The following is a 16,187-nucleotide window of genomic DNA, read 5'->3' on the forward strand; positions in this document are numbered from 1 at the left end:
CACTGGAAAAGATTTAACAAACGATTGGTTTCCTAAAATTTAATTACTTATTTCCTTAAAGTTTAAGTTTAATGTGCGTTTCTATTGCCGAAAGACCTATATAATATTCTTTTATCTCTGTTTTTCCAAAGTGAATGAGAGGAATGGCATTATGGTTAAATTCGCTTCCCACTAAGAACCAAATAACGTACAACAATCTGTCTCCCATAGGAGCTATACATGTGTGAATGTTGCAAGGACAAATTTTCGACCTAATTGCATTATGTCTGGTTAACATTATACCAGTACAGTAGGACACTAATCCTGGCCTGGAATTGACTGTTTTACCACCCTGCCGCCAGTAACTGTTTACATAATGTCAATTGTATGCCAGGGCTGATTTTGAACCCTACTGTATTGATATAATATAAACCTAGCATTACGAGCGTTAAATAAATCACCGATGGATAGGAATTAAACGTCCTCGACTGTACATGTTGTAATAAAACAGTACTTGATTTAAAAAAGACCAGTTATCGGATATCATGATAACGTGAGAGGTCTGTCAGACTCAAGATTATCTCATTCTCGCGCCGATCGTCGGCGCGCGCGCACGTGTCCTAGTTCCCCATTTTTTATTACTTTACCGGAATCTGTGTCGTGTAGTGTATAAACAATAATCAATACCCATCGGTTAACAGTTAAATAGTTGTGTTGTTTGTGTAGTTAAAAAATGCGCCGTATCAAAATGAATTTGGACCCCGATTTGGGTGATTTAGAAGAAATGTTAGCACATGTACAAAATCAGTTAGAACACGAAATCGATCTAGAAAAAGAGTCTAAGATATCATCAGTTGTTAACGTGCAAGAGTCACCAAAACCTATGAAGAAAAATCCAATGAAATCGGACACTTTTATATACCGTCGCCAAGCACCACGGCCACCTTTAACAAGGATGAACAGTGAAATAAATAGCAACGAATCTCCAGGTGAAGAGAGGAAACATTACGAGAGTTTACGTGGATCACAGAGTAGTTTGAAATCAGATGATGCAGTATCACAAATCTCATTCCAGTCTTTTCGTTCGGAGCCAGTTCAGAGACTATCGTTGTTCAACATGTCTGATAAAAGAGTGTCATCATCTTCTCTCAATGGTAAAGGAAGAACAGCAACTTTACCACGTGGATATGGTTCTACGAAGGATAAATGGGAAGACTACTGGGCATAGTAAGTTTTTATTTTATTTAATAACCACGACTCCGTCAGAGCGGAATTTAAAAAAAAAAATTACATAGTTGCTTATGTGTTTCTCCATCTGTGTAAAATTTTAGTGAGATTTCTTTTGCCGTTCTGGAGATACCTTCTTACAAGCAACCATCCATCTAAACTTTCGCATTTATAATATTAGTAAGATAACTGACGAATTCAGTTGCCAGACGAACTGACTAGTTAATCAATCAGTCCCTTACTGATCAATTTATAAGTGAGTGGTATTTAGTCTTTCATGTTTATCTCAAGATGTTGTTTCCACTGCCGAAACATGTACAAAAACATATTTTGAATCTATATTTCTAAATAGGATTAAAGGGATTACTTGTTTTTGTACATGTTTCAATAGTCGAAACCCAGGGTATGATGTTTGTTGAAGTATACTTCTTGTAGTTTAATATATACTTGTTTAGTATTAATTGATCATTCACATTTTATAGTCAAAACTGAAAATGTGTAAACGTCTTAATTTGTTAATTGTTGGGAATGTTTAAAAGATCAAACAAATAAAAGCGAAACATTTGTTTGCGATATGTTTATGAAATAGAAAATAGTAGGGTTTGATACAAATATTTTAACGAAAAATATTTTTATACGTATATTTTTTACACGTATATTTTGTATAATCCACGTGCAAAAGCTAGTTTTAACAGATCCTAATAAAGTATATCCTGGTATACCATATTTGAAGTTATTACAAACTTGAAATAATTTATAATAACTCATGACTAATGAGTTAAAACCTTTTTCCCTGTAACTTAAATGATTCATTATTATGAGAAATAAAACATTTTATTTCTTGGAATTCTATAATACTAGGTAATTCTATAATCTTTGCGACATTCCAATGAAAAATATTACTCTAATTAGTTCCCATTAATTTCTTTTGTTTTAAATGACGTAATATTAACTCTTTTAATGTGTAGTATTTAACTGTATAACTTATTTAAGTTTAAAAAATAAAAGGAGATTAACACAGAAAATTTGTGGCGCGAAAGTGAGCGGCAGCGTCGGTCGGGGCCGTCCCAGACGGACTTAACCGTCCAGATTGGTGAAATACTCAGGAAGGGCGATATTAAGAGCATCCGAAACCGACGTGCATGTATGCGTAGAACTTAGATGTATGAATGTAGAAGTGAGATAGGTGTCAGGTCCGGGCCAAATGGATGTACGGAGTCTCTACCTACTCCTCTAGGTTACGAGCCTTATTTTGTTGTAGCTGTGTAGTGTTTGTTGTAGTGTACTAGCTGTCGCCCGCGACTTCGTCCGCGCGCAGTTAAGAAAAAAACTAAATGGGGGGGGGGGTTAGGAAAAATAGATGTTGGCCGATTCTCAGACCTACTGAATATGCTCACAAAATTTCATGAGAATCGGTCAAGCCGTTTCGGACGAGTTCAAGTTCGAACCCCGTGACACGAGAATTTTATATATCAGTGCTCACAAAATTTCATGAGAATCAGTCAAGCCGTTTCGGAGATATTGTTTAGTTGGAATCTACGGTGGAGGTAATTTGAGCTCTAATTTAGATACTAAGAGTCCCAAGGTACCAAAGACACGTCAGTTTTACCCAAACAGGAGGTCTTTCATGATAAAAATAAAACGACTTAACTATTAAGATAAAGTCACCATTACGCTAAGTTAATGTCCTCTTTAACCTCGCTTCTAAAGTTTTCCATAAGCTGAACAACTTGATTCTTTTGATGTAAATTGAGGTTCCGAATATAAACGTTTTCATTTGTGAAGGTTTATGCAATATAAAACAATGTTATGGATTTAAGTAGCTCTTAGACTATTTTAATCTAATTGGCTGACATGAGTTAAAATTGAAACTTCTTAGATTAAGGGGTATTTATTTTTCTTAGGGATTTTTTTCATAATATGTCTGCGTGCATTTAACACCAATTCAACTGACTGAAAATTTTGCTTGTCTTGTCTGTTGTAAAGTTATGAAGTATGTCAGTAATTTATTATTTTGAATTACTTTTGCCTATTACGTCTTTCTAACTGTCCAAAATGTAATTTATCAATTTTTTTTTCATATTCGCTTACTATATTCAATTGTTTATTCTGCCCACACATGTTTAACATCTTTAACGGATGTACAGAGTAATTAATAGATAGACTGTACAAAATTTTTATGTTTTTATTTTTATATATCAATAACGTTTATAGTTTTATTATACATTTATAGTTTATATCAAGACACTTGTTTCAATATAACTTTTATTAATATATTCAAGCAATAATTTAAGTTCGGTTTCAGAATACATTTTACCTTAAATTATAATTAATTTAAATCTAAAATATATTGTTTCCTTTTGAAAACTCCATTAGTCACATATATATCAAAATGTTTTGTTTTATTCTAAAACACTCTATACCAAGTACTCTGTGCTCTGTGCAAGTTTACCAAAGTTTACGCGAAAACATCAAACCGTAGGCGAGATTTAAAACAAAAAGCCAGTCAGCCAACAATGTTTACTGCGAAGTAAAACTATACAGAGCAATTATAACCGGGCTTATTTGTCCGTTTACCTGGAATATAGAAAGTGTGCCATTATGGATCTCCGATTTTTTTTTTTGTGCTAAGACAATAAGTCGGAACTCTGTGACGTCTTATAGTAAATGCATAAAGAAAGGCCAGTATTAAAAATAATACCGCGAAAAACATAAAAAAAACTTATCTTATTAATATTATAAACTAGCTTTTACCCGCGATTCCGTCCGCGCGGAATTAAAAAAGAAAACGGGATAAAAATTATCTTATGTCCGTCTCCTAGTTCTAAGCTACCTCCTCGGCAATTTTCAGTCAAATCGATTCAGCCGTTCTTGAGTTGTAAATAGTGTAACTAACACGACTTTCTTTTATATATAGAAGATGCGAAAGTTTAGATGGATGTATGTTTGTTTGAAGGTATCTCCGGAACGGCTGAACGGATCTTGATGAAATTTGTAGAACATAGTTTGGAAGAACACATAGGCTACTTATAAAGTTCTTTTCTATTCACGCGGACGGAGTCGTGGACGCCAGCCAGTACCTATATAAACTACAAAACATTTATAATATTAGCATATTATGTAGTAATATTTCATTCATTCGTTCACTGAAACGCTATGATTTCATTGAAAACTGAAGTACATATTCAACGAATATACACACGACATTCCTAAAATAGATAAAATACTGTAACCAACATCAATCACTTTATCACATCACCTGAGTTTATTTTGTGTGTTGTTGATTATTCTCACATGACTAATAAAATTCACGCAAGCTAAAACGTTTCAAATAAAAAATTAAAACGTTGTAAACGTCGGTGCGAATCGTCGAGATTGTCGGTAGCTCAGGGGTTAAGCACTTGATCTATAATCTGCAGGTCCTGGCTTCGAACACGCCATGTACCAATATGTTTTTCGATTTACATATGTACATGTATCAGACGTTCTTGCAGTGAAGGAAAACATCGGGGTGCAACCTGTGCATATATCTGCGAAGAAATTCAAAGACCTGCACTGGGCCAGCGTACTTAGGGTAGGCTCCGAGCCCCTCAGTGTGTATAGTGAATATGATGAAACCGATAAATGTCAATCGCTACAATTGGCAAATCACTATTTCATATGATAAATACAAACTAGATTTTTCCTGCGACTACGTCTGTGCGGAATTTTAAAAAATAAACTAGTAATAAATGTAGCCTATTTTATTCATAATATGAGTAACTAATGTAGCTTTGGTATGGTAAAATAATTTTTGAAATCGGTCCAGTAGTTTGGAATTTATTGACTTAAGCCGCGTTCACATTTGTCTGACGTGCTGTGTCGTGATGCTTTGTGTCGTGATGGCTACTGTTCACATCTATGTGACGCGTTATGACGCATTTTTAATCAGTTCCGTTATAGCTCTCAGAGAGTTTACACATTCGCAATGTTTTTTCATGAATCATACGATTCAGATTCAGATTATGAAGAAGATATGCAGTTATTGGCACTGGCAACACTTCTAATAAAACAAAGAAAGAGAAGAAGATATTGGATACATCCAGTAAATACAAAAAGAGAGACTAAAGGCGAGTTTCATTGTCTCGTTAAAGAGCTTGAGAGTGATGCTGAAAAATTTCATCAGTATTTTAGAATGTCTAACTTCTGACGCGTCACAACACAACACGTGCGCGTGCACACTAGTCCGACCCGCTGTGTCGTGTCGCTGCGCCGTCCCCCGCACCTCACCCAACTGACAACACACACAACATGGCATCACAACACACTGCGTCAGAGAAGTGTGCACGCAACCATATTAATTCTATGAGACCGATACCTTTCTGACGCATCACGACACAACACGTCAGACAAATGTGAATGCGGCTTTACACGAAGAATTAAAAAAAAACTTAAAAAGTAGCATGTGTGTTCTACATGTTTACCAAATTTCCTCAAGATCCGTTGAGCTGTTACCTTCTAACAAACATCCATCCATCTAAACTTACACATTTATAACATTAGTAAGACTTAAAAAATCTTTCCTCTTTAATAGTATTAGTGTAGATGATTGAAGAATAGTAATTAATAGAAATATGTTCGTTTTAATTTGAAACTGCGTATATTTTAGTTACGTTGCGGCTGTCTACGTTATGAATCATCTTGTTACCTGTTTTTGCGTTACGAAATCGAACCTGCGATTGTTTTGTATGCAAATTTGCGAATGTAAACCACACTGTCACTTTCTGAACTACAAGTGTGTTGTAAGTGATATTGGCTAATTATTTGTACACTTACTTGCATAAATAATGATGTTCATTAATTTTTGACAATTTATGAAGATTGAAAATTGTAATTTGCTTTTGTGATATTAATTATTTATAATTTATTGTTAAGAAATAAAAGAAACAGTTCAAGATGATTTTTGGAGAAACTTGTGGCTATTTTTTTATAGATGAAGCTTTTGAACTTCTAACTTAGTTGAATTTTCAAGATATAAGTTTCTATTATACTTGAGTTATGTTACAGGGAGTATAAAAAACTAAGGAAAAACCTTATCAAGATAAATACTAACTGAACAGACTATATTTCTCTCTGAACTATACCAAATGATTATTTGAGAAACTAGAGTTAGTGAAAGGTTACGTCTATACCTTCTAACGTATAACTGAACTCGTTCATTCTTAATTCAGTCGAAAGGCAGGTTTTCACGGTCTATGATTTTGCACCAGTCGACCAACGCACCATAGAAACTCTCGTATTTGACAGTACCGACAAGTCCGTGTAACTGTGAGCCATATGTTTGTACAAGATTTTAGGCCGTCTGTCGGTCTGTCAGACGACGAGTGACTTCGGATCGTTGAAAATAGTTCATAGTTATACCCGCAGAATACGCGCCGTGAAAACTCACTTTAATAGCAGTCAACGCTTACGTTAACCTAGATTAAACTCCAGTAACAGCGACCTTCTAAACCTCGCTTAATCTAGTATCTTGTGAAATGAAAGAACTAGAATTCTTTCTATTTAGTCTTTACTAACTCAAGAAATTGCTCGCTTTCGTTTCTGGAAATTATTTTAATTTATCTTCGAATTATCGGCAAATATCTTGTCTGTCCTGTCTTCATGGCCAAAAATATTGTAATTCTGTGGGATTACTAAAAATATGTAAATGATGAAATTTCTGTGGTCAAATTTTACTTAATAAATTAAGCGTAACCCGTCGGGCACTAAAGGTCAACTCTGCGAAGGCGTTTAAAGGTTAAAGATTGTGTAACAATGTTATGTAAAGTGAACCCACATATAAACCTTTAATCCCTCGTTACCATTCATAAGAATTACAAAACATGTTACCTTAACTATTTTATTATTGAATTATAAAAAGTCCTATCGATTTTTTTTTATTAGCTTTATTAAAACTACGTAAGTCTGGTAACCGCTGGCTCTTAAACTAAGCTCTTAAATTAATGTTTTATTTATTTTCTTTCAGTGAGCAGTCGATAAGCAGTGCGCGTGCATCAGTTATGGTGTACGACGATCACGCGAAGCGCTGGATTCCATCCGGATCCAGCTCGGGCCTCTCCAAGGTCCACATCTACCACCACACGCAGCACAACACCTTCCGCGTCGTCGGCAGGAAATTGAACGATCATGAGGTAACCTTCATTATGCAACATGCAATTACAATTTGACATACGAATTTGAACTCTATATGCAAGTTGGTGGTACTGACCTTGTTATATTAGTATAACCCAAAGAGGTGACAGCACCAGTTGCAATTCCACTTGAGTTTTTTTTTTTAAAGAAGAAATATTTAATTGCAATGAATAAGATCATTGTAAGAAATACTTTTTTCTAAATAATATATTCTTACTCGCATTTAGTTTTGAAATCATTTCGTAAGTCGTACGGACTCAATAAATGTATCAGTGGACGTCCTTGAACGGAATATACTCGATTTGGTATTAGGATTTCCTAGTAATACCTTTTAAAGAACATGGATTTCTTTTAAAACTTCTTTTTAAAGTTAATTAATAGTTAATGAATAGTCAACGTTGTTAAAATTTAATTTCAATTAGACTGATTCTAGGTATGTATTTAAATTGAAAAAATATTTTCTTTAGTTCCTTGAGTAATGTAACTATTAGATCGACACGAGCTATAATTATCCATTTAAAAATCTTTAACCCTCCTATTTCTTAATTGCAGGTGGTAATTAACTGTGGTATAGTCCGCGGTCTCAAATACAACCAGGCTACAGCTACGTTCCACCAATGGCGAGATGCGCGACAAGTCTACGGTCTCAATTTCTCCTGTCGCGAGGATGCTGACAGCTTTGCACGGGCCATGATGCATACGCTTGAGGTAGGCTAGTAGCTTAGTAGTTAAGGGTAAGTAGACTACAGGCCATAAGGTAGTGGGATCAAATACGTCATTTGACTGTCTTTTTATTTAAAAATTAAGTATATTTAAATTGTTTTATATGTCTCAGTTAAATATGTTTGATTTTATAACGTAATTAAATAAAAGAAAATAGCTATTTAGTCGTATCAATTGAATTTGAATCTTATTTTTTTACAATAACGATTAATTTCCTTCAGATTCTGGCGAATAAAGTGACTAACAACTCTGCCCCGCCCCCCGCGCCGCCCAACCCGCCCGCCTACAACGGCCACGCCCACTACGACGAGGACATGGGGTACAGGTGGGATAGACCTAGCTTGCTTCTGGGGGTCTTAATTGCTTTGTACACTAGACTTTAGTTATATTTATTTATTTAGCTTGCTTATATCAGCAAAAAAATTACTAAAATTATTTTTAGTATATTTAAAACACATACAAATTTTCTTTACATTACCAATACTTATTCAAGATAATGTTAAATTGTAAACATAGTGATTTCTTATGTGATAATATTTCAGAACGATGACACGAGAGGACGCGGCGATGCTTCAACAGCCTCAGTACCATGCTCCTCACATTCAACACAATCCACAACAAGTACATCAACCTATACAACAGTATCACCAACCGAGCCAATATCATGCACCTCATCAACATCATCAGGTAATTTTTTATTAATCATCTATATATATAAAAGAAAGTCGTGTTAGTTACACTATTTATAACTCAAGAACAGCTGAATCGATTTGACTGAAAATTGGTGGGCAGGTAGCTTAGAACCAGGAAACGGACATAGGATAATTTTTACCCCGTTTTCTATTTTATATTCCGCGCGGACGGAGTCGCGGGTAGAAGCTAGTTTTGATATATTTATTTACAGGGTCAAAAAGTTAAGACATGTAAAAATAATTTCCTGATTTAGTTTAATTGTAGAGTTATTTAGTTAATTATATATAATAAAAAAACGACACAATTTTTCTATTTGATTTTATTGTTCCTATTTTCGTTAACATCAGTACATGAAAACTTTCGCAGTTCTGATGGAAGAGGAGATGCATAGGAAGGTTAAATATTCTCTTTTTGTGCGTCTCCTTCGTCGATTGAGAGTAGGCATCTGCAATTGTGAATGTCTATGGGCAGCGATCGCTTCGCCATATCGGCGAATTCATGTTGCCGCTTGCTCGTTTGTTACCTTGTAATAAATAAGAAAGCTTTTTTTTATTATATTAAGTTGAGAAAGAAGCAAGCGGACACTTGATTTGCCGAAATCTGCATACGCATTTGCAAATACGTTGCCTAACTTTAACCTACATAGGCGGAAGACATACGGAGAGAGAATGTTTCCCTTTTCTATACGTCCCTTCTTCCGTCAAATCTACTTCCCATTCTTTCCATTTAAGGAAAAGGTGGGAAGGGAAAGAGGCATGCACACTCATCAAACTGTACTTGTAGTGACTTCCACTTGAAACTTGTGTTCTCTATGGTCATAGTATAACAGAGAGTCTACCAATTCTTGCTACAGTTTTTGTTGTTTCTGACGTCTACCACTTTTCATAGTACTGTTTATGATAATCATCATCATCAGCTCATTTTAAGTCCCCACTGAGAGGTTCGGTACCCTAAGTTAGGTGTGACTAGGACATAGTCAACGCTGACCAAGTGCGGGTTGACTTCACACATATCATTGAATTTCTTCTCAGATATGTGCAGGTATCACGATGTTTTCGTTTACCGTTAGAAGGTCGGATTTATATTATATTGTAACAATAGTTATTTTAAATAATAAAAATTCAAATGTTTAATACTATACATATAAATATATCCATAAGAGATAGTATAACTTTTATGAACAAAAACATCACATTCACTTTAAATAATTAGATTTATTTTGAGAGGACAAAACATGAGCCATCTTCCTAAAAGAAAGAGGAAGAGAGCGTAACAGTGTTGCAAGTATTTAAAAAATATTGCATACACATTGACATATAGTAAACTGACAGTTGTCATGTCACTAATCACAAATGTCAAACACTTTGAACATTTTATTTGTAACAATAACAGCAGGTGGTGGGGCAGAGTCCTAGTGTGGGGAACAGCGCTCCCCCCGCACCGCCGCCGCACGCCGCAGCCGCAGCCGCACACACGTTGCCGCACGCACCGCACCCACACCACGCACCGCCCGGACACCACCGCACCAGCAGGTACATCTCACACTCATAGTGCCTCACCAAGGTGGGGGAGGGGCAATGGGGGAAACCCCTCTCCTAGAGAAACGGTATTAATATTAAATACATATATAATAAAGGTCTTCAGAAATGGCGAAAAGTGGATTGCAAAGCTTCATTTGGCCACATCAAGTACAGATCCGTGATCTCTGCCTACCCCTCTGGGTTATAGGCGTGATTTGTATGTGTATATAAATAAACTACTTAAAAATCCAAATATATGACTCAAAAACTACTTTTTAGTTTCTTCCATTTTCTATCTAATAAATATTAGCTTTGAAATAAGAATAAAAAGATTTTTTCGTACTTTTCTCTCTCTGCGCATCTTTTCCTCACTCCTGAGAGTCGCGATCTCTCCTCTTGACCATCTCGCGAAGGGTGGTTTTTTCCTACCTACCCCCCGTTTAATCTAGCCTAGATCATCACCTGGCGTTGCCCTTGTTATAGAATGGAAATTACGGACCTTAGAATAAAATTGACAGATGCATTTTTTTATGCGTTGAATGTCTTAAAAAAACTACAGCAGCTTGTGATCATCGAGCTAATGTCTGAATAGATATAGAGTAGGGGGTGTTTCTCTTCGTTTCCTTGATATCTAAAATTGTGTTTCTGAGTCTTATGAAATATTGAGAACAAAATACAGTCGAACTTGGAAAAGTGATAACTGGATAACCGAGAAACCTTTACGATCAAAATCCATTGTTCGCTTCTGACGGACGATCTTCATAAGTGAGATATTCAGTTTAGAGAGAAACTTCGGAAGACGCGGATCTTGGACTCTCGATTATCCAGGTTCGACTGTATTTTGGAAAATAAGAGATATAGTAACAGATGCATTTTGCTTCCCACCGCATTCAACTTAATGATATTGGTGCATAATGTGTCGTATTTTTAGCCGACTTCAAAAAGAAGGAGGTTATCAATTCGACTGATTTTTTTTTTTATTACAGCGCTCCAATGCCCCCCAACATGTCGTTGTCGACGGTCAGCGCCCCACCCCCTGTACCCCCACATCAGAATTTGCCCGCCCCCGCTAATGTAAGTTACTTTACTTGTTACTCTTCTCTATGATTTGTAATTTTTGATGTTATATAATTTGTAACTGTCCACAGGGACCAATGCAAGGTCCGGTGGCGCCCCCCACACCGCCAGCAGCACCACAGCCACCCCCAATGGTAAGCAGGACATCTCTGACCGACCCTTCATTTTAGAAAACATGATTTTTATCTAATAAAGTTTAAATTACAGCAACAACCACAACAGCAACAGCAGGTGGCCCCGCAGCCTCCCGCTGCCCCGGCCCCGCCCCCTGCAGCGCCTGCACCCCCGCCCCCACCACCACCGCCAGGCCCCGCAGCCGCCTCGCCCCCGCCCCCGCCGCCCCCTGCACCCCCAGCACCACCTGCAGACCCAACAGGCTTTGCGGCGCAGCTGCAGCAGGCCAGGCTCAAGAGACAGGCCAAGGTGTGTTTACATTATTCTTTATGTCTTTTCAAATATTTTGTCGGTTCAAGGTCAAGTGTTGCAAAATTTAACATTGTATTCTGCGTAATTGAGATCTTTGGAGCCTCTTAAGTTAAAAACAGAGATGACAAACATTTACGCATCTACGTACTTGTAAAAAGAACGTCTAATTAGGTCATAGACATGCCAACAAATTTTGACTCAACATTCCATATCGTAAGGATCACTCTATTGCTTAAATAAAATAACTGCTACGTACATGTTTTTGTATGAATTATAATTTTAGTAAAGAACCATATGTTTGTAATCTCTGACATAAAGCAATACTTTGTGTTTCAGCAAGCGGCAGCTCCAGGTGGTACAGACTCTTCCCCACCGGGAGCAAGCGCTGCAGGCGGGGCTGCGGGGACTGGAGGGGCGGAGCACTCGGGCTCCTCCTCCTCCTCAGGGTCTGGTCGTGCTGCGGGCACGCTGCACTGCATGATGCACGAGATGGCGCGCACGCTGGCACGCCGCCGCGCACATCTTGACAAAGCTGAGGTAAGAACCTAATTATAGTCCCCTTTTATATAAAAAAAAAAAACTAGCTGTCGCTCGCGACTTTGTCCGCACGGAATTTAAAAAAAAAGTTAATTTCTATAACTGTGCCAAATTTCATCAAGATCTGTTGAGCGGTTCCGGAGATATCTACAAATATACATCCATCCATCCATCCATTTAAACATTCACAAAAGACTAGAATTTGACCTCTGTTATATACAATTAGAACTAGATATATATCTATATATATAGTCAGAAAGTCGTGTTAGTTATACTATTTATAACTCAAGAACGGCTGAATCGATTTGACTGAAAATTGGTGGGCAGGTAGCTTAGAACCAGGAAACGGACATAGGATAATTTTTACCCCGTTTTCTATTTTTTATTCCGCGCGGACGGAGTCGCGGGTAAAAGCTAGTTTATAATATTTAAGATACACTCGATCATTGTTTAATCGATCTAATTGCATTATGGGTTTAAAATTAATGTTACAAATGGGTAGGAAATTATCGTCCTCGACTATATTTATATATGTGTATAGGAGTCCTCCGCAGACAACTCTGCGACATCAACACCACTCAAGACATGGGAGAGATCAGCAACACTACCACATAGACTTCCAGCTGCTTGTAATGGCAACACTCGTGAGTTTGCTTCTTTATTATTTTACTTGCGCTTACACTGTTATATAGCAACACTATTAAAGCAAAATATCACAGATAAAATGTATTAATGTCTCAAGATTTTTATGGTAAGGCCCTTAAGGGTCTTACTAAGAATCTTTAGGCGATCACTTAGGGCTACTTTAAGACTTAAATGCATCTGTTGTTATTCTGGTGCTGCAGATGTCCTTTGTGTGGTACATTATTTGAGTTGAAATTTCAGCAACAAAAAATTTGCAGAAACGAGCTAAGCTTTATCGCAGAATTGCTTTTTTTATTCATTTCTGTCAATGTTGTGTTAAATTAATTTAAGTGTCTTAATTGACTGTTTTAAAATCTGTCCATCCATCCATCCATCCGTCCGTCCGTCCGTCCGTCCGTCCATCCATCCATCCATCCATCCATTCATCCATCCATACATCCATACACACATACATCCAATATAATATTAGTAGGATTTGTATTATTTCACCAGCAAATCTTATATACTACCAGTTTGTAATTTGCTGACGTCTCATAAAGTAAAGTGAATGTTCATTGAGTGAATGAATGACTCAAAATTATCACAACTCACTAGCGCCCCCCTGTCAGTGTCAAAAATGCTACAGGATCTTCTTTACACTGTAGCTATCATGTCATTTTTTGGAACAAAGTTCCTTATCGCGCGTTGCGAAAGGGGTCTAAACGGAAAAAATTCTTACGAAAAGTTGTCACGACACTTTTTGCTATAGACGAATGAGCGCTACTTCACCATGGCAACGACGTGACAATATATAACGAAAATTCATAGAAATAAAATGAGTACTTCTTGTGAAGACTTAAGTTTTTTATTCATAGAATAAACATTGGTTCCTTCACTAATTAATTGAAAGGAACTTCGTTCCATCCGGGTGTCCCAACACACCTCACAAGTTTTTTATTTTAAGTATTGTTCTTTGTCTTAGGTTTTATACATATTCTGTCAGAAGTAATCCGCGACAGTAGCGCCTCTCACAGTTTCAGATATTCTTGTTTGATTTCAGTCAAAAGTTATCAAACTTGTTATTTTTTGCAGCGAATTCAGAATCACCCCAACAACCGCCGCAGTCTCCGCGCTCCGTACGAAAGCGCTTTGGTTCTGCCAGCGAGGAAACCATACTTAAGGTATGATTAATGATAAGAGTTGACTTGTTGGGTATGTTCCGATATGCACTGCGAGCACTGCACAGTGCTATCACTGTAGAAAAATTCGTTCCGTTATGGACTGCCAGTATACTGCCGCAGTACCCTAGGGAAATATATGACTTCATAAATCGCCGCCATATTCTACTGTGAGCACTGGCGTTTTCGAGGTAAGGTACTCGCAGTACCTTGATCACGTGATCAGTCAAAACCACCCGAGTGCCTAACGTATTATAAACAAAGCTACAGTTTAATCAGAAAATGTTAAAGTTCTGTAATTAGTTTGGATTAATAAATAAAACAATGGAAGAATTGCAAAAATTAACCTTATTAGACTGTGGTGATAATGAAAAACATATTCTTTTTTATGAAAAAGTACTTACTTTTATTATATTACTAGCTTTTACCCGCGACTCCGTCCGCGCGGAATAAAAAAAATAGAAAACGGGGTAAAAATTATCCTATGTCCGTTTCCTGGTTCTCAGCTACCTGCCCAACAATTTTCAGTCAAATCGATTCAGCCGTTCTTGAGTTATAAATAGTGTAACTAACACGACTTTCTGACTATATATATATATATTAGGGTGATTCAAAAAAAATTTTTTAATTTTTTTTTTAACCGATACCCTCTCAAATGTTTCTATTTGATATAAAAAAATTTTTCACCAAACCCGAGCCCTATAGCTCAACTCTAAGGGGTCGCTACTGTTTTTTTATTTTCCCATATAATTAACATGGGAAAATCGTTTTTTGTTTTAAATTGAATTTACACATAATTAACGCAATTTTTTTATAAAAAAAACGATTTTATATTCTTAAAGTAGAGTCTTCGAGCTTTCCAAAACTCTATTACAAAGTACAATTATCTTTACATAAAGACTAATTACAGCTATTTAAAAATCACTAAATTTCGAAATTTGAAAAATGCTTGGAATTATTTTAAACAACACTTGTTAATGCAGAATAATTCAAATTAATAGCATATCAGAAAGGCGTATTTATCTTAACTGCTACATTGTACTCTAATTATCATTAATAGAAAACTATTAACTGGAATGAACATGTTCAATTTTTTATTTAGATTATTTTATTTATATATATATATATATATATATATATATATATATATATATATATATATATATATATATATATATAGATAAATTCAATTTACGATTAATATTAATTAAAATATTTTTAATTTGACAGTAACAGTTTTTTTAATGTACTAGAACACTTGAATACACTCATTTGAATGGTGTGTCAAAAATGCGGCTGACAGTATACGGGATTGCATTCCGTTTTAAATCGTAACCAGTATAACTGGCTATAAAGGAACGGCTTCACAGTATACTGAATTGACGTCACACTCAACAGTGGTCGCAGTGCATATCGGAACATACCTATTATCTGCAGGTCTTGAGTTCGAATCCCGACTCTAACTTAAGGGATTCTCCGAAAATCTCAATAGGGTCTTATAGTTAGCTGATGATGTTGATGGATGATGTACAGCAGGTGAACGGTGGTGGTGAAGGTGGCTGTGTGTCCGCGGCTGAGTGGGACGCCTTCAAGCAGGATGTCCTGCGCGAGATGCGCACTCAGCTCAATCAGATCAAGAAGGAGATACTAGATGGTACGTAATGATATTAAAACTTACATTATATGACTTTAATTTTCATAGAAATAGTGTTTATGTAATAATGAACCTTATTGTTATAGCAATGAAGGCGGAATTCGCGCGCAGGTAAAGGCGGGGCGAGCGCCGAGTGAAACTAGTCTGCCTGACAGCGGTGAACATTTATTTTGTTATAATCCTCTGGTTTCTGTATTACATTATCTCTATGTAATAAACTTTATCATATGTCATCTGTCACTTTGACAGTTGAATGTGTACTCTATGTTTTTTGACATTTGTTTTTTTTTCTTGTAAGTTAATGGATGAACAGTGTTACTGCCATGTGGAATGATTGGAAATAATTAAAAATAAATATTCATCGATTTTAAAATACAT

At 36.3% G+C, this 16,187-nt stretch overlaps 1 protein-coding gene across 1 annotated transcript; it reads left to right on the top strand.

Annotated features, from left to right (window-relative positions):
* Window positions 1-550: 550 nt before the first annotated feature.
* LOC106708080 (protein enabled) lies at window positions 551-15,982 on the top strand. The gene is made up of 14 exons (XM_045684663.1): window positions 551-1,206; window positions 7,211-7,376; window positions 7,930-8,085; window positions 8,322-8,425; window positions 8,643-8,787; window positions 10,186-10,325; window positions 11,300-11,387; window positions 11,462-11,524; window positions 11,598-11,813; window positions 12,153-12,353; window positions 12,895-12,997; window positions 14,070-14,158; window positions 15,689-15,809; window positions 15,896-15,982. The coding sequence occupies exons 1-14, from the start codon at window positions 713-715 to the stop codon at window positions 15,922-15,924; spliced, it is 2,115 nt and encodes a 704-aa protein (XP_045540619.1). The 5' UTR covers window positions 551-712; the 3' UTR covers window positions 15,925-15,982.
* Window positions 15,983-16,187: the final 205 nt, after the last annotated feature.

This window comes from Papilio machaon, chromosome 27 (genome assembly GCF_912999745.1).
Source record: "Papilio machaon chromosome 27, ilPapMach1.1, whole genome shotgun sequence".
In the NCBI taxonomy this organism is placed as follows: domain Eukaryota; kingdom Metazoa; phylum Arthropoda; class Insecta; order Lepidoptera; family Papilionidae; genus Papilio; species Papilio machaon.